The sequence below is a fragment of the Brachyistius frenatus genome, unplaced genomic scaffold, assembly GCF_029030835.1.
Source record: "Brachyistius frenatus isolate BFR_SWC_R1_liver_20210118 unplaced genomic scaffold, ASM2903083v1 Contig_626, whole genome shotgun sequence".
Taxonomy (NCBI): Eukaryota; Metazoa; Chordata; class Actinopteri; family Embiotocidae; genus Brachyistius; species Brachyistius frenatus.
In genome coordinates, this window is record NW_027211225.1 from 10,001 (window position 1) to 37,572 (window position 27,572).

At 39.7% G+C, this 27,572-nt stretch overlaps 1 protein-coding gene across 1 annotated transcript in view; it reads left to right on the plus strand.

Moving 5' to 3' along the window:
* Positions 1-19,449, plus strand: part of LOC138614938 (protein O-mannosyl-transferase TMTC1-like) — a gene marked incomplete at its 3' end in the record, with an annotated part of 26,386 nt that extends 6,937 nt beyond the window's left edge. The window contains exons 2-3 of the mRNA XM_069688549.1: positions 18,040-18,217; positions 19,330-19,449. Of these exons, the coding sequence (XP_069544650.1) occupies positions 18,040-18,217; positions 19,330-19,449 (298 nt within the window). The remainder of the gene's footprint in view (positions 1-18,039; positions 18,218-19,329) is intronic.
* Between the last annotated feature and the right edge of the window lie 8,123 nt (positions 19,450-27,572).

Below are 27,572 nucleotides of genomic sequence, written 5' to 3' on the forward strand. Positions count from 1 at the left end.
CTGTAGGTTTATATCCAGTCTGTGTTTTATATCCAGTCTGTAGTTTTATATCCAGTCTGTGTTTTATATCCAGTCTGTAGTTTTATATCCAATCTGTAGTTTTATATCCAATCTGTAGTTTTATATCCAGTCAATGGTTTTATATCCAGTCTGTGTTTTATATCCAGTCTGTAGGTTTATATCCAGTCTGTGGTTATATATCCAGTCTGTAGTTTTATATCCAGTCTGTGTTTTATATCCAGTCTGTAGTTTTATATCCAGTCTGTAGTTTTATATCCAATCTGTAGTTTTATATCCAGTCTGTAGTTTTATATCCAGTCTGTGGTTTTATATCCAGTCTGTGTTTTATATCCAGTCTGTAGTTTTATATCCAGTCTGTGGTTTTATATCCAGTCTGTAGTTTTATATCCAGTCTGTGTTTTATATCCAGACTGTAGTTCTATATCCAGTCTGTAGTTTTATATCCAGACTGTAGTTTTATATCCAGTCTGTGTTTTATATCCAGTCTGTGTTTTATATCCAGACTGTAGTTCTATATCCAGTCTGTAGTTTTATATCCAGTCTGTGTTTTATATCCAGTCTGTGTTTTATATACAGTCTGTAGTTTTATATCCAGTCTGTATTTTATATCCAGTCTGTAGTTTTATATCCAGTCTGTAGTTCTATATCCTGTCTGTAGTTTTATATCCAGTCTGTAGTTTTATATCCAGTCTGTAGTTTTATATCCAGTCTGTAGTTTTATATCCAGTCTGTGGTTATATATCCAGTCTGTGTTTTATATCCAGTCTGTGTTTTATATCCAGTCTATATCCAGTCTGTAGTTTTATATCCAGTCTGTAGTTTTATATCCAGTCTGTAGTTTTATATCCAGTCTGTGTTTTATATCCAGTCCAGTTTTATATCCAGTCTGTGTTTTATATCCAGTCTATATCCAGTCTGTTTTATATCCAGTCTGTGTTTTATATCCAGTCTGTAGTTTTATATCCAGTCTGTAGTTTTATATCCAGTAGTTTTGTCCAGTTTTATATCCAGTCTGTAGTTTTATATCCAGTCTGTGTTTTATATCCAGTCTGTAGTTTTATATCCAGTCTGTAGTTTTATATCCAGTCTGTGTTTTATATCCAGTCTGTGTTTTATATCCAGTCTGTGTTTTATATCCAGTCTGTGGTTTTATATCCAGTCTGTGGTTTATATCCAGTCTGTAGTTTTATATCCAGTCTGTGTTTTATATCCAGACTGTAGTTTTATATCCAGTCTGTAGTTTTATATCCAGACTGTAGTTTTATATCCAGTATGTAGTTTTATATCCAGTCTGTGGTTTTATATCCAGTCTGTGTTTTATATCCAGTCTGTAGATTTATATCCAGTCTGTGTTTTATATCCAGTCTGTGGTTTATATCCAGTCTGTAGTTTTATATCCAGTCTGTAGTTTTATATCCAGTCTGTGTTTTATATCCAGTTTGTAGTTTTATATCCAGACTGTAATTTTATATCCAGTCTGTAGTTTTATAACCGGACTGTAGTTTTATATCCAGTCTGTAGTTTTATATCCAGTCTGTTTTTTATATCCAGACTGTAGTTCTATATCCAGTCTGTAGTTTTATATCCAGTCTGTAGTTTTATATCCAGTCTGTAGTTTTATATCCAGTCTGTAGTTTTATATCCAGTCTGTTTTATATCCAGTCTGTAGTTTTATATCCAGTCTGTGTTTTATATCCAGTCTGTAGTTTTATATCCAGTCTGTAGTTTTATATCCAGTCTGTAGTTTTATATCCAGTCTGTAGTTTTATATCCAGACTGTAGTTTTATATCCAGTCTGTAGTTTTATATCCAGTCTGTGTTTTATATCCAGACTGTAGTTCTATATCCAGTCTGTAGTTTTATATCCAGTCTATGTTTTATATCCAGTCTGTAGTTTTATATCCAGTCTGTGTTTTATATCCAGACTGTAGTTCTATATTCTGTCTGTAGTTTTATATCCAGTCTGTAGTTTTATATCCAGTCTGTAGTTTTCTATCCAGTCTGTAGTTTTATATCCAGTCTGTGGTTATATATCCAGTCTGTGTTTTATATCCAGTCTGTGTTTTATATCCAGTCTGTGGTTTATATCCAGTCTGTAGTTTTATATCCAGTCTGTAGTTTTATATCCAGTCTGTGTTTTATATCCAGTCTGTAGTTTTATATCCAGTCTGTAGTTTTATATCCAGTCTGTAGTTTTATATCCAGTCTGTGTTTTATATCCAGTCTGTGTTTTATATCCAGTCTGTAGTTTTATATCCAGTCTGTGTTTTATATCCAGTCTGTGGTTTTATATCCAGTCTATGTTTTATATCCAGTCTGTGTTTTATATCCAGTCTGTGGTTTTATATCCAGTCTGTAGTTTTATATCCAGTCTGTGTTTTATATCCAGTCTGTAGTTTTATATCCAGACTGTAGTTTTATATCCAGTCTGTGGTTTTATATCCAGTCTGTGTTTTATATCCAGTCTGTGTTTTATATCCAGTCTGTGGTTTTATATCCAGTCTGTAGTTTTATATCCAGTCTGTAGTTTTATATCCAGTCTGTGTTTTATATCCAGTCTGTGTTTTATATCCAGTCTGTAGTTTTATATCCAGTCTGTGTTTTATATGCAGTCTGTGTTTTATATCCAGTCTGTAGTTTTATATCCAGTCTGTGGTTTTATATCCAGTCTGTGTTTTATATGTTTTATATCCAGTCTGTGGTTTATATCCAGTCTGTAGTTTTATATCCAGTCTGTAGTTTTATATCCAGTCTGTAGTTTTATATCCAGTATTTGTTTTATATCCAGTCTGTGGTTTTATATCCAGACTGTAGTTTTATATCCAGTCTGTAGTTTTATATCCAGTCTGTGTTTTATATCCAGTCTGTAGGTTTATATCCAGTCTGTAGTTTTATATCCAGTCTGTGTTTTATATCCAGTCTGTAGTTTTATATCCAGTCTGTGTTTTATATCCAGTCTGTAGTTTTATATCCAATCTGTAGTTTTATATCCAGTCTATGGTTTTATATCCAGTCTGTGTTTTATATCCAGTCTGTAGGTTTATATCCAGTCTGTAGTTTTATATCCAGTCTGTAGTTTTATATCCAATCTGTAGTTTTATATCCAGTCTGTAGTTTTATATCCAGTCTATGGTTTTATATCCAGTCTGTGTTTTATATCCAGTCTGTAGTTTTATATCCAGTCTGTAGTTTTATATCCAGTCTGTAGGTTTATATCCAGTCTGTGTTTTATACCCAGTCTGATGTTCACACACACACACACACACACACACACACACACACACACACACACACACACACACACACACACACACACACACACACACACACACACACACACACACACACACACACACACACCAGCCTCCAGGCTCCTTTTATAGCCTGATGTGCACTGAGATCTGAGCAGTCATTGTGGTGAGAACGCAGGAGAAAGAGGTCATGTGACTAAGATAGAAACACAAGGACAAGATGACACAGGACGGGGATGGAAGACGTGGTGACAGATGCACTTCTGGTAGAAGAGAAGCGGAGGAGGAAGAGGAAGAGGAGGAGGGGGAGACGGCCGTTAATGAAAGAGGCAGGAGATAAAGAGTAAGAAATAAGAGATGAGGAAGATGAAGGGTGTGAGAGTGATGGATGATGCTGCTGTGGACGGAGAGAAGCAGACTCAGACCATCTGAGATTTATTTCTCAAATAGTTTATAAAAATCAAACGAAGTGGTGAGCTGAAGTTTGAGGATGCAGTGAGCGATGTGTCGTCGTGTTTCCAGACGGGACATTTCTTCTTCTTCTTACGTCTTCCCTCTGTTGTTACGCCTCCATCCTTCCTGCCTGCAGTGTTTTATTCAGCCTGTTTTCACATTGAAGGGATTCGTAACGTAAGTTACCGTCAGTGTTCACTGCTGATGAAATGTTCTCCAGAATAATTAGCGACCTATTTTTAGTTGTCTCCCAACCTTCCTCTGGGTCATCGAGTCTCTGAAGCACAGCAGAACCTATCAGAGGAAAGGACAGGAAGTCATCACGCTGCTGCTGTCACTTCTCTCCTCTGATCTCTGCGTGGTTAATGAGAGGCGGAGTTTAGCTCTCCGCTACACACAGGTGGAGCGGAGCACTGAGGGACAGGTGAAGTGAATATAACGTGACACTTGTTACGGTGAGGCGAATAAAAGTACAAGAAGATTAATTTATTAAAGACAGACTTCTGGTGATAGAACAAACATGTGGAAGACGGATTTACATCTGCTGTCTGTGGTGATGGTTCGGTGTCGTGAGTTGATTTTCTCTCTTCCTCTCTGTGTTTTGATTCGCCGAGAAAAACCGAAACCCATCTGACTGTTGGTGAACTCTCTCAGCATCTTCCTCTGTGGTGTCGGAGCCGTCTCAGCCTTTAATATTGTGGTGAAACCTGCAGGCCTTGCTGAGGTTCATGGTTAAACCTCAGTGAGTCTCTGTGTGGGAAGCATTGCATACTGTTTGAACCTTCCGCCATCTGTTCAACATGAAACCACTTCACCTTTATTCAAGTCCTTCTTCCCCTCCGTCACCTCTCCATCACGTGTTATGGCTGTTGGCTCCATCATATCTGTACGACCCCGGTTGTGAATGTTAACTGCTGCTGGGACAGTCATCTGTGTCTACACATCCCAAGACAGACAGTACACTATTATTTTACAGGTTACTTAGAAGCAGCTTCTTGGATCATAATACAGAAAAACCTAAAGCAGGAAAATAGTCCTTTAATCTCTTCAAAGTTGAAGTTTCTGGAGTTTTATTTGTGAATGAACCATCTGCAGCTGAAGAGTTTCTTTTGTTCTGAGGTGAAACTGACAGAAATATTGAAAACAGTGACTCAACTTGTTGCATGTGTTTGTTCTTCCTCTCGGTGCTTCTGCTGGATTTTAGCTGGATTGAGTTGGTCACCGGGTCGTCTTGACTTACATCTCATCACAGGCTCCAGTCAGTATTGTATTTATGTCATTTCAGGATAATAATATCACCACAAATTAGCTGAAAAATTACCATCAGAAATCAAACACATTTTTCTCTGATTAAAATCATCTCCTTTAGTTTTAGAAAAGTAAGCGATGGTTACTTCAACACTGGAGAATCTGTGTCTGCATGCAGGACGTGAACCTCTAAATGTCAGAGGGAGGCGTCCACCAGCTGATCTGATGATCTGATGGTCAGCTGATCTGATGATCTGAGAGTTTGATGATTTGAGTATCTGATGATTTGAGTATTTGATGATTTGAGTATCTGATGATTTGAGAATCTGATGATTTGAGTATTTGATGATTTGAGTATCTGATTATTTGAGTATTTGATGATTTGAGTATTTGATGATTTGTGTATCTGATTATTTGAGTATTTGATGATTTGAGTATCTGATGATTTGAGTATTTGATGATTTGAGTATCTGATTATTTGAGTATTTGAGTATTCGATGATTTGAGTATCTGATGATTTGAGTATTTAAGTATCTGACAATTTGAGAGTCTGATGATTTGAGTATCTGATGATTTGAGAATCTGATGATTTGAGTATCTGATGATTTGAGTATTTGATGATTTGAGTATCTGATAATTTGAGAGTCTGATTTGAGTATTTGATGATTTGAGTATTTGATGATTTGATAATTTGAATATTTGATGATTCTGATGATTTGAGTATCTGATGATTTGAATATCTGATGATTTGAATATCTGATGATTTGAGTATCTGATGATTTGAGTATCTGATGATTTGAGTATCTGATAATTTGAGAATCTGATGATTTGAGTATTTGATGATTTGAGTATCTGATAATGATTTGAGTATCTGATGATTTGAGTATCTGATGATTTGAGAATCTGATGATTTGATTTGATAATTTATCTGATTTGAGTATTTGATGATTTAAGTATCTGATGATTTGATGTATTTGATAATTTTGATGATTTGAGTATTTGATGATTTGAGTATCTGATAATTTGAGAATCTGATGATTTGAGTATCTGATGATTTGAGTATCTGATAATTTGAGATGATTTGAGAGTCTGATTTGAGTATTTGATGATTTGATGATTTGAGAATCTGATGATTTGAGTATTTGAGTATCTGATTTGAGAATCTGATGATTTGAGTATTTGATGATTTGAGTATCTGATGATTTGCGTATTTGATGATTTGAGTATCTGATTATTTGAGAATCTGATGATTTGAGTATTTGATGATTTGAGTATCTGATAATTTGAGAGTCTGAGAGTATCTGATGATTTGAGTATCTGATGATTTGAGTATTTGATTATTTGAGTATCTGATAATTTGAGAATCTGATGATTTGAGTATTTGATGATTTGAGTATCTGATAATTTGAGAGTCTGATTTGAGTATCTGATGATTTGAGTATCTGATGATTTGAGTATTTGATTATTTGAGCATCTTATGATTTGAGTATTTGATTATTTGAGTATCTGATAATTTGAGAGTCTGATTTGAGAGTCTGATTTGAGTATTTGATGATTTGAGTATCTGATGATTTGAGAATCTGATTATTTGAGTATTTGATGATTTGAGAGTCTGATGATTTGAGTATTTGATGATTTGAGTATCTGATAATTTGAGAATCTGATGATTTGAGTATTCGATGATTTGAGTATCTGATGATTTGAGTATTTAAGTATCTGATAATTTGAGAGTCTGATGATTTGAGTATCTGATGATTTGAGAATCTGATGATTTGAGTATCTGATGATTTGAGTATTTGATGATTTGAGTATCTGATAATTTGAGAGTCTGATTTGAGTATTTGATGATTTGAGTATTTGATGATTTGAGTATCTGATAATTTGAATATCTGATGATTTGAGAATCTGATGATTTGAGTATCTGATGATTTGAGTATTTGAGTATCTGATAATTTGAGAATCTGATGATTTGAGTATTTGATGATTTGAGTATCTGATAATTTGAGAGTCTGATTTGAGTATCTGATGATTTGAGTATCTGATGATTTGAGAGTCTGATTATTTGAATATTTGATGATTTGAGTATCTGATGATTTGAGAGTCTGATTATTTGAGTATTTGATGATTTGAGAGTCTGATGATTTGAGTATCTGATAATTTGAGGATCTGATGATTTGAGTATTTGATGATTTGAGTATCTGATGATTTGAGTATCTGATGATTTGAGTATTTGAGTATCTGATAATTTGAGAATCTGATGATTTGAGTATTTGATGATTTGAGTATCTGATAATTTGAGAGTCTGATTTGAGTATCTGATGATTTGAGTATCTGATGATTTGAGAATCTGATGATTTGAGTATCTGATAATTTGAGAGTCTGATTTGAGAGTCTGATTTGAGAATTTTGATGATTTGAGTATCTGATGATTTGAGAATCTGATTATTTGAGTATTTGATGATTTGAGAGTCTGATGATTTGAGTATTTGATGATTTGAGTATCTGATAATTTGAGAATCTGATGATTTGAGTATTTGATGATTTGAGTATCTGATGATTTGCGTATTTGATGATTTGAGTATCTGATTATTTGAGAATCTGATGATTTGAGTATTTGATGATTTGAGTATCTGATAATTTGAGAGTCTGATTTGAGTATCTGATGATTTGAGTATCTGATGATTTGAGTATTTGATTATTTGAGTATCTGATAATTTGAGAATCTGATGATTTGAGTATTTGATGATTTGAGTATCTGATAATTTGAGAGTCTGATTTGAGTATCTGATGATTTGAGTATCTGATGATTTGAGTATTTGATTATTTGAGCATCTGATGATTTGAGTATTTGGTTATTTGAGTATCTGATAATTTGAGAATCTGATGATTTGAGTATTTGATGATTTGAGTATCTGATGATTTGAGAATCTGATGATTTGAGTATTTGATTATTTGAGCATCTGATGATTTGAGAATCTGATGATTTGAGTATTTGATGATTTGGGTATCTGATGATTTGAGAGTCTAATGATTTAAGTATTTGACAATTTGAGTATCTGATGATTTGAGTATTTGATTATTTGAGTATCTGATTATTTGAGTATTTGAGTATCTGATGATTTGAGTATTTGATTATTTGAGTATCTGATAATTTGAGAATCGGATGATTTGAGTATTTGATGATTTGAGTATCTGATAATTTGAGAGTCTGATTTGAGTATTTGATGATTTGAGTATCTGATGATTTGAGTATCTGATGATTTGAGTATCTGATGATTTGAGTATTTGATTATTTGAGCATCTGATGATTTGAGAATCTGATGATTTGAGTATTTGATGATTTGGGTATCTGATGATTTGAGAGTCTAATGATTTGAGTATTTGAATATCTGATGATTTGAGAGTGATGATTTGAGTATTTGATGATTTGAGTATTTGATGATTTGAGTATCTGATGATTTGAGAGTCTGATGATTTGAGTATTTGATGATTTGAGTATCTGATAATTTGAGAGTCTGATTTGAGTATTTGATGATTTGAGTATCTGATGATTTGAGTATCTGATGATTTGAGTATTTGATTATTTGAGCATCTGATGATTTGAGAATCTGATGATTTGAGTATTTGATGATTTGGGTATCTGATGATTTGAGAGTCTAATGATTTGAGTATTTGAATATCTGATGATTTGAGAGTGATGATTTGAGTATTTGATGATTTGAGTATTTGATGATTTGAGTATCTGATGATTTGAGAGTCTGATGATTTGAGTATTTGATGATTTGAGTATCTGATGATTTGAGAGTCTGATTATTTGAGTATCTGATGATTTGAGTATCGATGGCCTGGAATGTGTCAGTTTTCAGCTTGTGTGGGAAGTAGGTGATCAGACAGACTAAAATATCAAGATATCTTTAACCAAACACCTCGATATCGGTAAAGGGATGACTATTGGTGCTTTTATAAAATATTTACACAGTGAGATGTTTGATAAATAATCATCAGTAATATGGACATAATGACTCAGTGGAGGACTCAGGAGGTAGAAAATGACATCACTTCACTGCAGCTTTAAAACCAGTGAAAGACAACTCTAATGCCTGATGATGATATTATGATATCCACATTCAAAGACGGCTTACAGTCTCATCTCAGGAGGTTGATCTAACATCTGTATGGTGTTTGGTCCAGCACATCTCAGGAGGTTGATCTAACATCTGTATGGTGTCTGGTCCAGCACATCTCTGGTGGAGGGAACCTCTCTGCACCAACACAGAAGCTCACTGTGTTTTCTACAATTTCTATAATTTCTTTAAAAAGGTGATCTCTCCACAAATCGCCGAGGAACTACATTTTTATTCTAATTCTAATCTCATGACCAAGTGCTCATACAATGTGTTGGATGTTTAGGATTTTTGAGACCCGCTTTATCTCTACTTTAGTTTACAGCTGCACGATTCTGGATGAAATGAGAATTTACAATGATCACGATTCTCTCATGATTTTTTATTAATATATATGTTTAGTGTACATATTTACCTGATCTGGAAGAAAACTAAAAAAAAAATCAGTAAGGCTGCTGAACCAGCTGGTTCGTTCCTTTAATAATGACCTGAGCTGAAGTAACAGGTGCTGCATTACCTGGCAGCTCCAACCAGTTCAGCCCTTCTCCCTCAATAACGACACTTTAAATCCAAGTCCGACAGCAATCAGATCACTGATCCGGCTCAGAGAAGATGACATCATTTTTAAACAGTAGATGGACTACTTTGTCAGATCATCACAGTGTTCGGTAGTTTTCCTCGTAGCTTAGCGCGGTCCTGTGAGCTGCCTGCAGTTCTCAGCGGGCGGGCACGACACCGGCTCGTCAGCTTCAGACAACAGGAAGGGAACGCTCCTGTTTTCAATGCAGCAGCTTCATGAATCTGATACGGAACAGAAAAACAGTCCAGTTCAGTTTCTGCTCTTCTCTCATTAAACACAACCTTTGAACGAGGAGACAGAACGTTTTCTTTCTTTCTGTCTCTCATTTGTTCCCTCTGGGTTTATTTTCCATCCTGACGGTTTCTGCTGCGCTGCATCACGTGGTGTAACGCTGTTTTGTTATTGGTTGAGGGAGAGAGAAGGAGCGCTTGTTTTAATGCAGCTAATGCGCTGAAAAAAAAATCTGGCATTTAAAAATGAGATTGTTTAGATGCATAAATCGAGATCGTGATCGCAACAATTCTTAATTGTGTGGCGCTACTTTAGTTTCACCATTAGAACTCAACTTCACACAATATATAAGAAGTTTCATGTCTCTCAAACCCTCAAACGTGGACTTATCAATATGCGTTTATCCAGAGGTAGCACTATAGGAAAGAGTCGGTGGTGGATGAATCATATTCTGGGCATTAAGATTATCCACAACAGATTGATGGTATTCTAACCAGTAGCATTCCAGTTGTGTTGGTTCGATTTAACGTGTTGAGCATCCACCATCCTTCCTACAGTGTTGTGTGCCTGTGTATAATAACTGTTATTAATCTTTATCTCTTACCACGATTCAAAATGAGTTTCTTTATTGAAACTACATGTGCAACACCAACACAAGTAAAAGCTGTTATCTTTTTCCATATTGTGAAGAAAAACACAAGGAGCAGCTGTGCAGCAATAACAGAGGACCAGCACACACCAGGGGTCATTTATTAATGAATACAACATAGTAGATAAAAGAAGCCTCTCCCAGAGACGTTCAACTGCACTGGTCCGATTGTAAAATGATAGTTTAATCAGGTTTTAAAAAGTGGGTGGAGTCTAATGAGTGGAGAGAAGCAGTGAAACACGACAGAGGAAGTTCAAATTTATATGTAGGGCAATTTGGTGAAAAATCTAAATTCAAATGAACTAAATTAATGCATTTTATTGCCAAGTCCTGTTATCATTTAAAAGCTTTAACTTTATGTATCTAGGTGTCTCCAAAATGTCAGTATTTAAACAAACCGGCCTTTTTTGAAAGGCACTCCTGGATATACTGTACATCACATGTTAACTCACCTCGGATGTTGAGTTGAATTTCAGCTGTAGAAGAGGAAGTGCAAACCTCCCAAACCTTTTCATTGTTCATTCCAAATTCGTGTCTCTGAATCCAACAAAAGTTAAATTAGGACTGAGCCTCCTGAATTACCTCCTGGAGCAGACTGTGGTTCATGAACAGTTTTCTTTAAAAGGCTGTTCAACTTCATGTTGAGACGTTTCCAGTCTACATTCTGCAGACGTTAGTCCCCTGAAGCTGCAGCTGATGGGGGTTTGTAGTTTTTAGTGCAGTTTATGGTTTGATGTAAGAGAAAGCACGTGTTACGGTAAAGATGGCTCCACAGTGATCCCTACATACAGTGCATCAGCCTCCATCACGCATCGGGCTGCTGTTGTTGTGTTAGAGAGTCATGCTCCTCCAGAACCATCAGGATGGGTCCATCGGCCTGCTGCTGCTGCTGCTGCAGGACCGGCGCCCTCATTGGAAGTCTCTGTGGATCAGAACATCATCTAAATACATGAAAGGAGAAATTTACATTCACCGAGTGGATGAGTCAGGCCTGGGCCGGTTCTCCTGCTTCCCCCGCTCGTCTCAGCACCAGAGTATCATCTCTGAGGTCGGCTGAGATAATGGAGAGGGTTAATGCTCCTTCTGCAGGTTTCATCAGCCCTCGTTGAATTATGAATAGAGTGAGAGTCTCCTTCATCTCAGAGCGGATCGGACCAGGAGCCCATTAGAACTAATGAGAATCAGAGATAAGGAGTTCAGATGTGCACCCTTGTTCTGGTCAGCTGTTGCTTGGTTCTGGTCCTCAGAGGTGCACTTCGCATATTAACAATCATTAACCCGTCAGGTTTGCCCGGTTCTCCTCTTCAGTAGCTTTAAGACAGAAATAATCTGCTGCTCTGAACTGAGGCTGAGATGGGATGTTTTTAACATGCACATATGAATGTTTCTGTGTCACCTGACATGTTTGATATTTGTGGAACCTTTGGGATCATTAATGAGTCCCTCCGGGATATGGCAGTTTTTTTTTATTTTTTATTGTGATCAAAAATGTTTAATTTTGCGACAGATTTTCTCTAAAATGTTGATTTAATTTGCGTAAAATTGCAGGAATTTTAAACCTGATAAATTAATAAATCTGTAATCACGTCCTGTGATAATAATCCTGCTGCACATCACAGAAATATTTTAGTTGTAATCTTTTTTATGTATTTATTGAACTTAGAGAACCGTGGAGATAAAAGGTCCTAAAAGCTGCGTATGTTTCCAGAACAGAGCGTCTGTGACTGGAATATAGAAACAAGGACGACATCAGCTGTCAAAATAAGAGCTTTAGATGCTGTTTAATTCATGTTCATTCAACACATAGACCTGCTGGATGAAACAAACAAAGAGACGTCTCTGACAACTGGACGTGTGGAGAAAACTCATTTAACATCCAGTAATATTCAATTCAATTCAATTTATTTGTATAGCGCCAAATCACAACACAGGTTATTTCATGGCACTTAACACATTAAAGTCGTTACAGCAGAACTTTATAATATTATACAGAGAAACCAACAATTCAACAATTCAACAATTCCCACATAAGCTAGGAGGAAAAACTCTTTAAGGGAGAAAAACCTCCAACAGAGGGAAGAAAAACTCCCTTTAACAGGAAGAAACCTCCGACAGAATCAGGATCAGAGGTGGACGGAGCATCTGTTAACAGAACCAGGATCAGAGGTGGGCGGAGCATCTGTTAACAGAACCAGGCTCAGAGGTGGGCGGAGCATCTGTTAACAGAACCAGGCTCAGAGGTGGGCGGAGCATCTGTTAACAGAACCAGGATCAGAGGTGGGCGGAGCATCTGTTAACAGAACCAGACTCAGAGGTGGGCGGAGCATCTGTTAACAGAACCAGGATCAGTGGTGGGCGGAGCATCTGTTAACAGATCCAGGATCAGAGGTGGGCGGAGCATCTGTTAACAGAACCAGGATCAGAGGTGGGCGGAGCATCTGTTATCAGAACCAGGCTCAGAGGTGGGCGGCCATCTGCCTCGACCGGTTGGGGTGAGAGGAGAGCAGAGAGAGAAAAGGACAGCATAGAGATAGAAGAGAAGAACTGTTGGTGGAGACGACAATCACAGAGCAGAGACATGCAGCTCCATGACGGGACATCTGGAAAAGAAAGAACAGAAACTACACGAGTGAAGGAACTGAATGGAGACAACAGATAATAATAAGAAACTATGGGAGAGAAAAAGATGGTGAGGTATGAGTCAGTTAAAGAGTAGGAGGAAAGAAAAGAAGCTCAGCATGTAACGAGGTCCTCCAGCAGCCTCGGCCTATAACAGCATAACTAAGGGTTGGTTCAGGTCTACCTGAGCCAGCCCTAACTATAGGCTTTATCAAGAAGGAACGTTTTGAGTCTAATCTTAAAGCTAGAGAGGGTTTCTGCCCCTCCAACACAAACTGGGAGCTGGTTCCACAGGGGAGGAGCCTGAAAACTGAAGCTCCGCCTCCCATTCTACTTCTGGAAACTCTAGGAACCACAAGTAGACCAGCGTACTGAGAGAGGAGTGCTCTGCTAGGATTATATGGTTCTATAAGATCTCTAAGATATGATGGAGCCTGGTCATGTAGAGCTTTGTAAGTCATCAAGAGAATTTTAAATTCTGTTCTTGATTTCACAGGAAGCCAGTGAAGAGAAGATAAAACTGGAGAAATATGATCTCTCTTGTTAAATCCCGTCAGTACTCTTGCTGCAGCATTTTGGATCAGCTGCAGGTTTTTAATGAGTAATTTGGACATCCTAACAACAAGGAATTACAATAATCTAGTCTAGAAATAACAAACACATGAATGAGTTTTTCTGCGTCACGCTGAGGAAGGATTTTCCTGATTTTATTAATATTACGTAGATGGAAGAAGGCAGTTCTGGAAATTTGCTTTATATGGTGTCTAAAGGACAAATCCTCATCAAAGATGACTCCAAGGTTCCTCACAGTTTTGCTGGAGGCCAAGACAACGTCATCTAGAGTAACTAAGTGATTACAGAAAGAGTTTCTGAGGTGTTTAGCACCAAGTACAAGAACTTCTGTTTTGTCTGAATTTAGAAGCAGGAAGTTTTTGGTCATCGAGGCCTTTATGTCTTTTAGACAGGCTTCAAGTTTTACTAACTGATTAGTTTCATCTGGTTTTATAGAAAGATATAGCTGAGTGTCATCTGCATAACAATGGAAGTTGATGCAGTGCTTCCTGATGACATCTCCTAATGGAAGCATGTACAAAGTAAAAAGTATTGGGTCTAACACTGAGCCTTGTGGAACTCCATAACTAACTCTTGTTTGTCTGGAAGACTCATTGTTTACATGAACAAACTGGAATCTATCTGATAAGTAGGATTTGAACCAGTCTGATGCAGTTCCTTTAATCCTCGTAACGTCTTCTAATCTCTGTAATAAGATCGTATGATCAATCATATCAAAAGCAGCACTGAGGTCCAGAAGAACAAGTACAGAGACGAGTCCATTATCTGAGGCTAATAAAAGGTCGTTAGTAACTTTCACCAGAGCTGTTTCTGTGCTATGATGAACTCTAAAGACTGAAAATCTTCAAACAGATCATTCCTTTGTAAATGATCACAAAGTTGATTTGAAACAACTTTTTCAAGGATTTTAGAAATAAACGTCAGGTTGTAAATTGGTCTGTAGTTTCCTAAAACAGCTGATCAAGAGTCGGCTTTTTAAGTAAAGGTTTAATTACAGCCACTTTAAAAGCCTGCGGTACATAGCCGGTTACAATAGATAGGTTGATCTGATCTAATATGGAAGTATTAATTAAAGGGAAGACTTCCTTCAAAAGTTTAGTTGGGATGAGATCTAACAGACAGCTAGAGGATCCAGATGAAGAAATAATTCTAGTTAACTCAGAGAGATCAACAGGAGAGAAATGTTCCAAGTTTACATCTGGTCCTACAGTTGCTTTCAGGGCTGCTGTACTTAACATCACATCAGTGATGGTGTCAGGAAGGGTCGGCCCGATTCTCTCCCTGATAGTAAGAATTTTATTAGTAAAGAAGTTAATGAAGTCATTACTGCTGAGAGCTGAAGGAATAGAGGGCTCAACAGAACTGGGACTCTTTGTCAACCTGCTACAGTGATGAAAAGAAACCTGGGGTTGTTCTTGTTGTCCTCTATTAATGATGAATAATATAAAGTTCTGGCCTTACGAAGAGCTTTCTTATATAATATTAGACTATCCTTCCAGACAGGTGAAATTCTTCTAAATTAGTGGAACTCCATTTCCTTTCCATCTTTCTAGTCGCTGCCTAGCAGAGCGTAGTTCTGAGTTGTACCATGGAGACAACTTCCTCTGGTTCATGACTCTCTTCTTCAGAGGGGCGACATCATCCAGAGTTGTAGCAGAGATACTGCAGTGTTTTCTACCAGATGATCCACTTGTGTGGGACTAAGATCAACATAGATGTCTTCCACTGCTTTAACACACGGCATCGAAGAGGATAAACATGTAACTGCTTCCTTAAACTTGGCCACGGCATCATCTGACAGACATCTACTGTAGTGGGATTTATTCCCACATGCTGTGTCGTCCATTAATGTAACTTCAGATGTTGATAAGAAGTGGTCCGACAAAACAGGGTTTGGAGGAAATACTATTACATTTTCAGTTTCCATCCCATACGACAGAACCAGATGGAGGGTGTGGTTACCACGGTGACGGGGTTTATTTACATCCTGAGAAAAGCCTATAGAATCTAATAATGAGCTGAAAGTAGAACTGAGGCTGTCGTTGTCCACGTCAACATGAATGTTAAAGTCTCCCACTATCATCACTTTATCTGAACTCAGCACTAAATCTGATCAAAAGTCAGAATTCAGTTAGAAACTCTGAATAAGGACCAGGTGGGAGATAAACAACAACAATACAATCCGTTTCTCTGCTTTCCAGTTTGGGTGAAAGACTAAGAGTCAGACTCTCAAATGATTTAGAACTAAGTTTAGGCTTTGGATTAATTGATCAACTTGAGTGGAAGATTGCTGCCACTCCTCCTCCTCCTCCTCCTCCTCCTCCTCCTGAATCTCTAGGAATATGATAATTAATATGACTGGGAGGAGTTGCTTCATTAATCCTACCATATTCTTCCTGTTGCAGCCAGGTCTCTGTGAGACAGAGTAAATCAATCTGATGATCAGTTATCAAGTCATTTACTAACAGAGATTTAGACCAGAGAGATCTGATATTTAATAGTCCGCTTTTAATTGTCAGATTTCTTTGATCCATTAATTTGGTAGGATCCATTTTTATTACATTTTTATTGACAGATCTTTTCTTGAGTTGTTTAAATATCGGTGGTCTGGGTACAGACACAACCTCTACAGGATGTTGAAGGTTTTGGGTGAGTGACAGCTCTAAAGAAGCTGCAGAGGAGCTGTAAGACTGCAGCTCTGCGTCCTGGCCTCAACCCTGGATGTCAGGTTTTAGGGCTGTTAAGAGACACGGCCATGTTTCTAGAAAGAAGAGCTGCACCATCCAAAGTAGGATGGATGCCGTCTCTCCGGATCAGACCAGGTTTCCCCCAGAAAGTATTCCAGTTGTTAATGAAGCCCACGTTGTTAGCGGGACACCACCTCGACAACCAGCGGTGAAGTGAAGACTATGAATATGGAATCACTTCCTTTGATCATAAACATTTAATCAGATCATTTTAAAGTGAAGACCACGTTTCACTTCCTGTTTCTCCTCTTGTTCCAGTGAACAGTTTTATTTGGTAATGAAAACAGGAGCAGAGACTTTCTGATTAAATGAGGAGTTATTGTTGTTCATAAAGACAGTTTTGTTTTAAAAGATTTATTTGAAGTTGTTAATACTTTCAGCACAGATTCTGATGATGTTTTTTGCAGAATTTAATAAAATGGCAAACTTTCCAGTTTTCTTGAATTTGCGTTAATTATTGCGATTGCAAGATTTCCTGACTGACTAAGAGCCTCTGAAACAAAGCTGTGCCCTGAATGAGTTGGTAATGACTGGTTCTGCGGCCCGTTCTGTGAACTCAGACCTGGCAAACATCTTTCAGACCCGACCAGACAAAAACTGGCTGCCAACGTACCTGACACACACGGACCCAGACGACGGCCGTCAGAGAGAACGAGGACGAAAGCTCAATGAAATAAATGTGGTGTTAATGTGAGCGTGTGGACCTGCTGTGATCGGGTGGAGGAGGTTTGATGAAGCAGCTGATCTGCAGACATTCCATCCACACGGTATGTTAGTTATTACATATCATCAAGTACACCACTAAAGATAACGTGGAGAAAGAAGCAACTGTAGAGACCTGGGAGACGTTGATAAGATGTTATTGTTTCCAATATTCCAACTAATGACAGTGAAACATCCCGTTGACTCAGTTTTCTCAGCTTCCTGTTGTCTCAGGTGGTTGATCTTCTGCTGGGTGTGTGTGTGTGTGTGTGTGTGTGTGTGTGTGTGTGTGTGTGTGTGTGTGTGTGTGTGTGTGTGTGTGTGTGTGTGTGTGTGTGTGTGTGTGTGTGTGTGTGTGTGTGTGTGTGTGTGTGTGTGTGTGTGTGTGTGTGTGTGTGTGTGTGTGTGTGTGTGTGTGTGTGTGTGTGTGTGTGTGTGTGTGTGTGTGTGTGTGTGTGTGTGTGTGTGTGTGTGTGTGTGTGTGTGTGTGTCTGTGTGTGACTAATTATGATAACCTGTGTGAAAAGTGTGTATCATCCTGTGAGTGGTCATTGAGGGATTAGCTGTGGACGTGTTGAGCAGGATGTGATTTGGTGTCGAGGATCCGATGTTCTCTCAGAGCAGTCGGTCTCTTTTCATCTGAAATCCAGAGATTCTGTTGAGGATTATAAAACAATCAGTTCATCCTGGAAATGTGGAATTTTATTTACTTTAGAGGTTTCACAGTAAACCCACGGCCACGTCCAGATGGTTGTTTTAGATCAGGTTCAACCTCCTCACCTGTCCTCTCTCCCTTTCAGTCTCATGTTCCTCCTCCTCACCTGTCCTCTCTGCTCCTCAGGTTGAACCTCCTGCTGGGCGGTATGACTCCTCTGTATTTCCACATGGTCAACGTGTGTCTTCACTGCGCCGTCACCTGCCTGCTGATGAACACATGTGAACGCTGCGTGTTCCAACAACCACGCCTGGCCTTCATCACAGCACTCCTCTTCGCTGTCCACCCCGTCCACACCGAGGCTGTGAGTACCACACACACACACACACACACACACACACACACACACACACACACACACACACACACACACACACACACACACACACACACACACACACACACACACACACACACACACACACACACACACATACGTTTTATATCCAGTCTGTAGTTTTATATCCAGTTTGTGTTTTATATCCAGTCTGTGTTTTATATCCAGTCTGTAGTTTTATATCCAGTCTGTAGTTTTATATCCAGTCTGTAGTCTTATATCCTGTCTGTAGTTTTATATCCAGTCTGTAGTTTTATATCCAGTCTGTAGTTTTATATCCAGACTGTGTTTTATATCCAGACTGTAGTTTTATATCCAGCCTGTGTTTTATATCCAGTCTGTAGTTTTATATCCAGTCTGTAGTTTTATATCCAGACTGTAGTTTTATATCCAGACTGTAGTTTTATATCCAGTCTGTGTTTTATATCCAGCCTGTGTTTTATATCCAGTCTGTAGTTTTATATCCAGTCTGTGTTTTATATCCAGACTGTAGTTTTATATCTAGTCTGTAGTTTTATATCCAGTCTGTGTTTTATATCCAGTCTGTGTTTTATATCCAGTCTGTAGTTTTATATCCAGTCTGTGTTTTATATCCAGACTGTAGTTTTATATCTAGTCTGTAGTTTTATATCCAGTCTGTGTTTTATATCCAGTCTGTAGTTTTATATCCAGTCTGTGTTTTATATCCAGACTGTAGTTTTATATCTAGTCTGTAGTTTTATATCCAGACTGTAGTTTTATATCCAGTCTGTGTTTTATATCAGGTTTTATCAGTCTTCCGCAGAGAGAATTATGGGTTGTTTGTAGCTGTTTTGAAAATTAAAAAGGAGTTCATAGTGTCTACAGATGTTTTTACTCCTATAATCAGTGTTTTCCTTGCTGTTTGAAGTTTTGGATCCACAGTTCCCAAAATCCCCTGGGAGGTGTAAACAGATTCTGCGGTTACGTGCTAAACTCTTGAGATTTTTTTGAAGCAGTAAAAGCAGTTTGTATTGGCAGTGTTGTTGTGGTTACGCATGACTTCCTCTGAATGACTTTGATCTGCGGAGCTGATATTGTACTGCACTCTGCTGCTGCAGCTGCTGTTACACAGGACAGACCCGTCTCCCGAACACCTGCATGCACCGGTGCAGCCCAGTCGAACCAGTGGGCGGGACATCTCTCACAGGGACCCGCCCTGCTGCAGCTCACCTGTACAGGTATTAAACCGTCTGCCTGCTGCTACATGGTTCCTCTCAGTCCAAACTCCTCTTAGTGCAGCGAGGTGGAACATTTGTTCGGGTCTCATCGGTTCTGTTCAGCTGGAGTCAGAAACCACCAGACAGCCCTTTGTACCTCAGCAGAACATAATTACATTCAGGGTTGATCCTGTAGCCCGCACTCTTGGCTGATTGGTTGAAAGCATTGTGGAGTCATGATGGAGCAGATACATCCCGGGGATGTTCCCTCGCTGATCTCCCTCTGAATTAATTGCTTTTATTATTGTTTTTTTTTCCTTTTTTAAAATGCAGTCTCGTGCAAAATAGGGAAGCAGACTCGGGGCAGAATTTGTGCTTGAGTGGATTCAGAATTTATTCAGAGCCTGATTGCAGACAGCTCTCCCCTCGGGGCGGCTGGTTTTATCCCTGTTCAGAATCAGTTCCTGTTGGCAGAGCGCTGCCACCTCATACATCCTCAGTCCTCAACGGTTCTGTTTCTGGGACTGAGAGGGCTTACACTCAAATTTACAACATTTCTCACTCTTGTGCATTTAAAAGCCTCAGTGGTGATATGTGCTGCTGCCATGATGTCATCCCACATCTGGATGTGTACATGTAAATACAGAAGATCTTATCCGGGTGGAAAAGATAAGAGATGTCAAAGATAGAGACTCACAGATCTGCACCAGAGTCTGTGTTCGTGTTCTGGAGGTCCACTGGGACCCGGCTCTATCTGTATCTGGTAGTAAAACACATGCACTGAAGAGGTCCCCTTGTACAACTGGGATTTAAGTGGATGCAACATTTTTGTGCTTTATTTCTGTTACATCATTTTTTTCAGAGTTGCAACTCAGGCTGTTTTTTACCTGAGAATTTACAGGTTTAATCACGTGAAAATAAAGATGTCAGTGTTTGCTACAGTTCTTCAGATCTCTGGAAACCTTTGGGAACTGAGGAGACCAGTTTCAGGAGTTTTGAAAGTGAAATGTGGTCCCATTCTGGCCTGATAGAGGATTCCAGCTGCTCAACAGTTCAGGGTCTCCTTTGTTGTATTGTTCATGTCCTGATGCTCCAGATGTTTTCAATGATTGACAGGTCTGGACTGCAGGAGGCCAGTTTATCAGCGGACTCTTCTACTAGAGAACAATGCTGTTGGAATACATGCAGAATGTGGTTGGACGTTGTTCTGCTGAAATAAACAAGACCTTCCCTGAAAGAGACGTTGTCTGGATGGCAGCATATGTTGCTCCAAAACCTGAATATATCATTCAGCATTAATGCTTCCTTCCAGATGTTCAAGCTGCCCATGCCATGTGCACTAATGCATCCCTGTACCATCACAGATGCTGGCTTTAGAACTGAGCTGATAACAAGCTGTATGGTCCCTCTCCTCTTTAACCTGGAGGATGCAGCGTCCATGATTTCCAAACAGAATCTCAGATTGTGATCCATCAGACCTCAGGACAGTTGTCCACTTCACCTCAGTCCATCTTCAATGATCTCGGTCCAGAGAAGGCGGCGGTGTTTCTGGATCATGTTTCTATCTGGTTTCTTCTTTGGAGAGTTTTAACATCATTTGTGGACGCAGCGATGAACTGTGCTCACAGACGATGGTTTTTACAAGTGTTCCTGAGCCCATGCAGTGATTTCCACTCCAGAATAGTGTTTTTAATGCAGTGCTGCCTGAGGGCCCGAAGATCACCACCATCCAATATTGGTTTCCATCCTTGTCCCTTGTGTTCAGAGATTTCTCCAGATTCTCTGAATCTTTTAATAATATTATGAACCGTAGACGATGAAATCCACTAATTCTTTGTAGTTTTACGTTGAGGAACATTATTCTTTCAATTTTTGCATGTGTGCAGCTACTTCCCACTAAAAGCTCTAAATCAGCTGTTGGAGGTTGGAGCCACAAACAGACATAAAAGAGTCAAAAGTAACATCCAAACCACACCAGGCGCCCTGAGTATGCACGCTCGCATTCGTGGAACTTGCAGGAGTGTAATTCCAGTATTAGATGAATAATGCTATGTCACATGTTGCTCCTGGTTCTTTAATCTGTATATTTATTTCTTGGAAGAACTGAGAAAAGAGTGTCACAGTAGTCCACCCTGCAGAAGTGCCGTTGAGCAGGGCAGAGGGAGCTGTGAGCAGCATGGCAGGCCTCCAGGATCACATTCTTGTTTAATTCCCTCCTGCTCTCAGTCCTCTGAGCTCTGTGTTCCTGGATGTCAGCCTCATTCTGCTCTCTCGCATCTCTTCCCATTTAGAGCCTCTGCTCTACTTTCCCTCCGATTCCCATAGGGCAGCGTCTCCCTTATCTGACTCTGAAAAGTGGTGTGTCAAGTTGTGGAATCTATGCAAAGGAAGCCGAGTGGATTATTATTCATCTCCCCTCCAACAGGTGAGATGACAACAAAGGGCTCAGATGTTCACGACATGAGCGCTGCAGAGGCATCGGAGGAGGGCTGTGTGTGTGTGTGTGTGTGTGTGGGGGGGGGGGTGAATGGAGCAGAGGAGTGTGTGCAGCATGGAGGAAAAGTTGAGTGGAGAAAGAGTAATGCATGAGATTTGGTGGAGGAGGACGATGAAAGGAAATGAGAGGCAGCTAGACGAAGAGATGAATAGAGAGCAGCAGGGGTTGAAGCAGGACAGGCCTCCTGCTAGGAGGAGAGGAGAGGAGAGGAGAGGAGAGGAGAGGAGAGGAGAGGAGAGGAGAGGAGAGGAGAGGAGAGGAGAGGAGAGGAGAGGAGAGGAGAGGAGAGGAGAAAGCCCAGGGACGGATCAGAGGAATGGAGGAGAAAGCGAGCTGGGAGCGACACGGCAGCAAAGAAAGTGAGAGCGAGAAGCGTGAAGGAGTCAGAAATGAGGTCTCAGAGTCTCCAGGCCGGTGGAGGAGGCGGTTTGATTTCCATCTCCCAGCATGCCAGTCACAGTCCCAGAACAGGCACAAAGACTTGGACTTAATGTGAGAGAGGAGGGAGAGCAGCGACTGACCGATACTGACAGAATTTAGGTCTGCTGGAGTTTGGCTTCACAAGACTTTTCTGCATTTGAATCAAGTTTCACATGTACTTATTAAATTCACATGATTTCACCTTTCTGCCATCATCATCATCATCAGACTAGATGTGTTTTCTGCTGTTACTCTGTGACTGTTGTTACTGTAATCGTTGTTACTGTGACTGATGTTACTCTGACTGCTGTTACTCTGGGGCTGTTGTTACTCTGGGACTGTTGTTACTGTGACTGTTGTTACTGTGGGACTGTTGTTACTGTGACCGTTGTTGCTGTAACTGTTGTTACTCTGACTGTTGTTACTCTGGGACTGTTGTTACCGTGACTGTTGTTACCGTGACTGTTGTTACCGTGACTGTTGTTACTGTGACTGTTGTTACTGTGACCGTTGTTACTGTGACTGTTGTTACTGTGACTGTTGTTACTCTGAATGTTGTTACTATGACTGTTGTTACTGTGACTGCTGTTACTGTGACTGTTTTTACTCTGACTGCTGTTACTGTGAGTGTTGTTACTCTGACTGTTGTTACTGTGACTGTTGCTACTCTGTGACTGTTGTTACTCTGTGACTGTTGTTACTGTGACTGTTGTTACTCTGTGACTGTTGTTACTCTGTGACTGTTGTTACTCTGTGACTGTTGTTACTGTGACTGTTGTTACTCTGGGACTGCTGTTACTGTGACTGTTGTTACTCTGTGACTGTTGTTACTGTGACTGTTGTTACTCTGTGACTGTTGTTACTGTGACTGTTGTTACTCTATGACCGTTGTTACTCTGTGGCTGTTTTTACTCTGTGACTGTTGTTACTCTGGGACTGCTGTTACTGTGACTGTTGCTACTGTGACTGTTGTTACTCTGTGACTGTTGTTACTGTGACTGTTGTTACTGTGACTGTTGTTACTGTGACTGTTGTTACTCTGTGACTGTTGTTACTCTGGGACTGTTGTTACTGTGACTGTTGTTACTGTGACTGTTGTTACTGTGACTGTTGTTACTCTGAATGTTGTTACTGTGACTGTTGCTACTCTGTGACTGTTGTTACTCTGTGACTGTTGTTACTGTGACTGTTGTTACTGTGACTGTTGTTACTGTGACTGTTGTTACTCTGTGACTGTTGCTACTCTGTGACTGTTGTTACTCTGTGACTGTTGTTACTGTGACTGTTGTTACTGTGACTGTTGTTACTGTGACTGTTGTTACTCTGTGACTGTTGTTACTGTGACTGTTGTTACTGTTACTCTGTGACTGTTGTTACTGTGACTGTTGTTACTCTGTGTTACTGTTGTTACTCTGTGACTGTTGTTACTCTGTGACTGTTGACTGTTGTTACTGTGACTGTGACTGTTGTTACTGTGACTGTTGTTACTGTGACTGTTCTGTGACTGTTGTTACTGTGACTGTTGTTACTCTGGGACTGCTGTTACTGTGACTGTTGTTACTGTGACTGTTGTTACTCTGTGACTGTTGTTACTCTGTGACTGTTGTTACTCTGTGACTGTTGTTACTCTGTGACTGTTACTGTGACTGTTGTTACTCTGTGACTGTTGTTACTCTGTGACTGTTGTTACTCTGTGACTGTTGTTACTCTGTGACTGTTGTTACTGTGACTGTTGTTACTGACTGTTGTTACTGTGACTGTTGTTACTGTGACTGTTGTTACTCTGTGACTGTTGTTACTTTGTTACTGTGACTGTTGTTACTCTGTGACTGTTGTTACTCTGTGACTGTTGTTACTGTGACTGTTGTTACTCTGTGACTGTTGTTACTGTGACTGTTGTTACTCTGTGACTGTTGTTACTGTGACCGTTTTTATTGTGACCTTTGTTACTGTGACTGTTGTTACTCTAACTGTTGTTACTGTGACTGTTGTTATTTTGGGACTGTTGTTACTCTACTCTGTGACTGTTGTTACTGTGACTGTTGTTACTGTGACTGTTGTTACTGTGACTGTTGTTACTGTGACTGTTGTTACTCTGACTGTTGTTACTGTGACCGTTGTTACTGTGACTGTTGACTGTTGTTACTGTGACTGTTGTTACTGACTGTTGACTGTTGTGACTGTTGTTACTGTGACTGTTGTTACTGTGACTCTGACTGTTGTTACTGTGACTGTTGTTACTGTGACTGTTGTTACTGTGACTGTTGTTACTGTGACTGTTGTTACTGTGACTGTTGTTACTGTGACTGTTGTTACTGTGACTGTTGTTACTCTGTGACTGTTGTTACTGTGACTGTTTTTACTCTGTGACTGTTGTTACTGTGACTGTTGTTACTGTGACTGTTGTTACTGTGACTGTTGTTACTCTGTGACTGTTGTTACTCTGTGACTGTTGTTACTGTGACTGTTGTTACTGTGACTGTTGTTACTCTGTGACTGTTGTTACTCTGGGACTGTTGTTACTGTGACTGTTGTTACTCTGTGACTGTTGTTACTGTGACTGTTGTTACTGTGACTGTTGTTACTGTGACTGTTGTTACTGTGACTGTTGTTACTACTGTGACTGTTGTTACTCTGTGACTGTTGTTACTGTGACTGTTGTTACTGTGACTGTTGTTACTCTGTGACTGTTGTTACTCTGTGACCGTTGTTCCTCTGTGGCTGTTTTTACTCTGTGACTGTTGTTACTGTGACTGTTGTTACTCTGAATGTTGTTACTGTGACTGTTGCTACTCTGTGACTGTTGTTACTTTGACTTTTGTTACTGTGGGACTGCTGTTACTGTGACTGTTGTTACTGTGACTGTTGTTAATCCGACTGTTGCTACTCTGTGACTGTTGTTACTCTGTGACTGTTGTTACTCTGTGACTGTTGTTACTGTGACTGTTGTTACTCTGAATGTTGTTACTGTGATTGTTGCTACTCTGTGACTGTTGGTACTCTGTGACTGTTGTTACTGTGACTTTTGTTACTGTGACTGCTGTTACTGTGACTGTTGTTACTCTGACTGTTGTTAATCCGACTGTTGCTACTCTGTGACTGTTGTTACTCTGGGACTGTTGTTACTGTGACTGTTGTTACTCTGACTGTTGTTACTGTGACTATTGTTACTCTGGGACTGTTGTTACTCTGGGACTTTTGTTACTGTGACTGTTGTTACTGTGACTTTTGTTACTGTGACTGTTGTTACTCTGACTGTTGTTACTGTGACTGCTGTTACTCTGTGACTTTGACTGTTAAAACTTAGTAGTTGTAAACTGTTTTATTTTACTTGATAATGTTTGTTACTCTGTGGCCACAGCTGAAAAGTCATTTACTCCCACCCCATCCCCACACACGCACACGCAGCTTGATGAAACCCAGACTCTAGCTCAGAATAAACAGTCTGCGTCATTAAGACCAGATGGATTCATTTCTCTTATCGTGATAAGAAATGAGATTGTAGGAGACACACACACCGCAAACTCTCAGAAAAATACTTGTCACCCAGGCGATTACCCACAATCCAACTTGTGCTCTCTCTCCAGTGGGTTCTGTCTTTTCTCAGCCAGTTATAACTGACTCTGAAACCTTTCCAGAAGAACCAGGCGAGGTTACTGCGTGGGAGCAGCAGAAGCAGCTTCCAGCTTCTCTCTCTTTGTCTCTAAGTGTTCCTTATTTTTCTTTAGGGGCCGTTCACATGTGGAATTGTTTTCAACAAGGTGAAACCCCAGCACATGATCAGAGGTGGAAGGTTCTTCTGTTCTGTTGTTAACGAGGCAATTTAATTAAAGCTTGTTTTTTTATTCTGTGTCAGAGGACGTCGGTGAACGGCATCAGGCCTGCTGGGATCGGACTGGAACTGCTGGTCTTTATGTTTCCTCTTCAGTTAGCTAACAGCTGATATTATCAGCTATGGAATGACTTGGTTCCCCAGGCCACAGCAGGACGATGCTCCCTGTATATCTGTCTGTGCAGGCTTTTCAAGATAAAAGCAGCCATCTATTTCCAAGTTCATGCCCATCCATCAGTAATTTAATCACTAATTGAACCCATATTTATTTAATCATTTGCTGTTTTGTTGAATTCGTTATTAACATTACTACTTTTAGTTAATTTGAGTAATTGTTGATGCTTTTATTTTGAAGGCACCGGTCAGCTCTGGCTCCTCAGATTAATCTACATATATGAGTATGCAGGTGTGGAACAAGCAGACACTGGGAAGGTTTCTGTTTTTTACCGAGGCAGTAGACGCCGTCGTTTGCTAGTTTGCTGGCTGGAAATGGTGAAATAAACCTTCTGAAACCTTCTGCTGCCTGAAGGACCTTTTCCAGGTGTAAGCGTCGTTCCTTTGAACTTTCCATCCATCCATTATCTTTTCCCGCTTTATCCTGAACAGGGTCACGGGGGGCGGAGCCTATCCCAGCTCACATTGGGTGAAGGCAGGGTTCACCTGGACAGGTCACCAGTCCATCACAGGACATAGAGACAGACGGAAACAAAGACCGTTCACGCTCTGATTCACAACTCAGGGACATTTGTAGAACCACCAGTTAACCTGATAGCATGTTTCTGGATGGTGGGAGGAAGCTGGAGAACCGAGAGAACCCACGCAGGCACACGGAGAACAAACTCACCACAGAAAGACCCGGATTTGAACCCGGAACCTTTTTGCTGTGGAGGAATCATAACGAGTGGAAGTGAAATCCTCAGAGCAAGCTCCTCTTTCAGTTTACAGTTAGAATGAGTTATTTATGTCCTGCATCTGGTCAAAGCTCTGGATGTAAATAAGATGGTGGTTCTGTTCAGAGAGAATGAAACGCCGGCGGCTGTTTCTCAGGAGGTTGAAGAGTGGAAACCTTCATCAGGCTGAATGAGCTCTGCTGGTCACGTTCACCTGTTTGGATGTGGAGGGTGTAGAAAGTCCAGTCTTTGTATGTGAAGAGACAACAGGCACTTCAGCAGTTTGGTTAAATTTAGTGTAATGTTGCTAAGAAATGGACATTTCAAACAAATATATGATTTGATATTCCAGTGAAAATTGAATCTTTGTTTATTTTCTGAAGTTCCACTCTGATGTCTGTTTGAACTGAAGCATCTTTCAGAGACTTCTGGAGCTTCGTAGTCAGGTGTTCTTTTTGTTGTTTAATGGCTGTTAGCAACAGATTCCAGGTGCATTACCGCCACC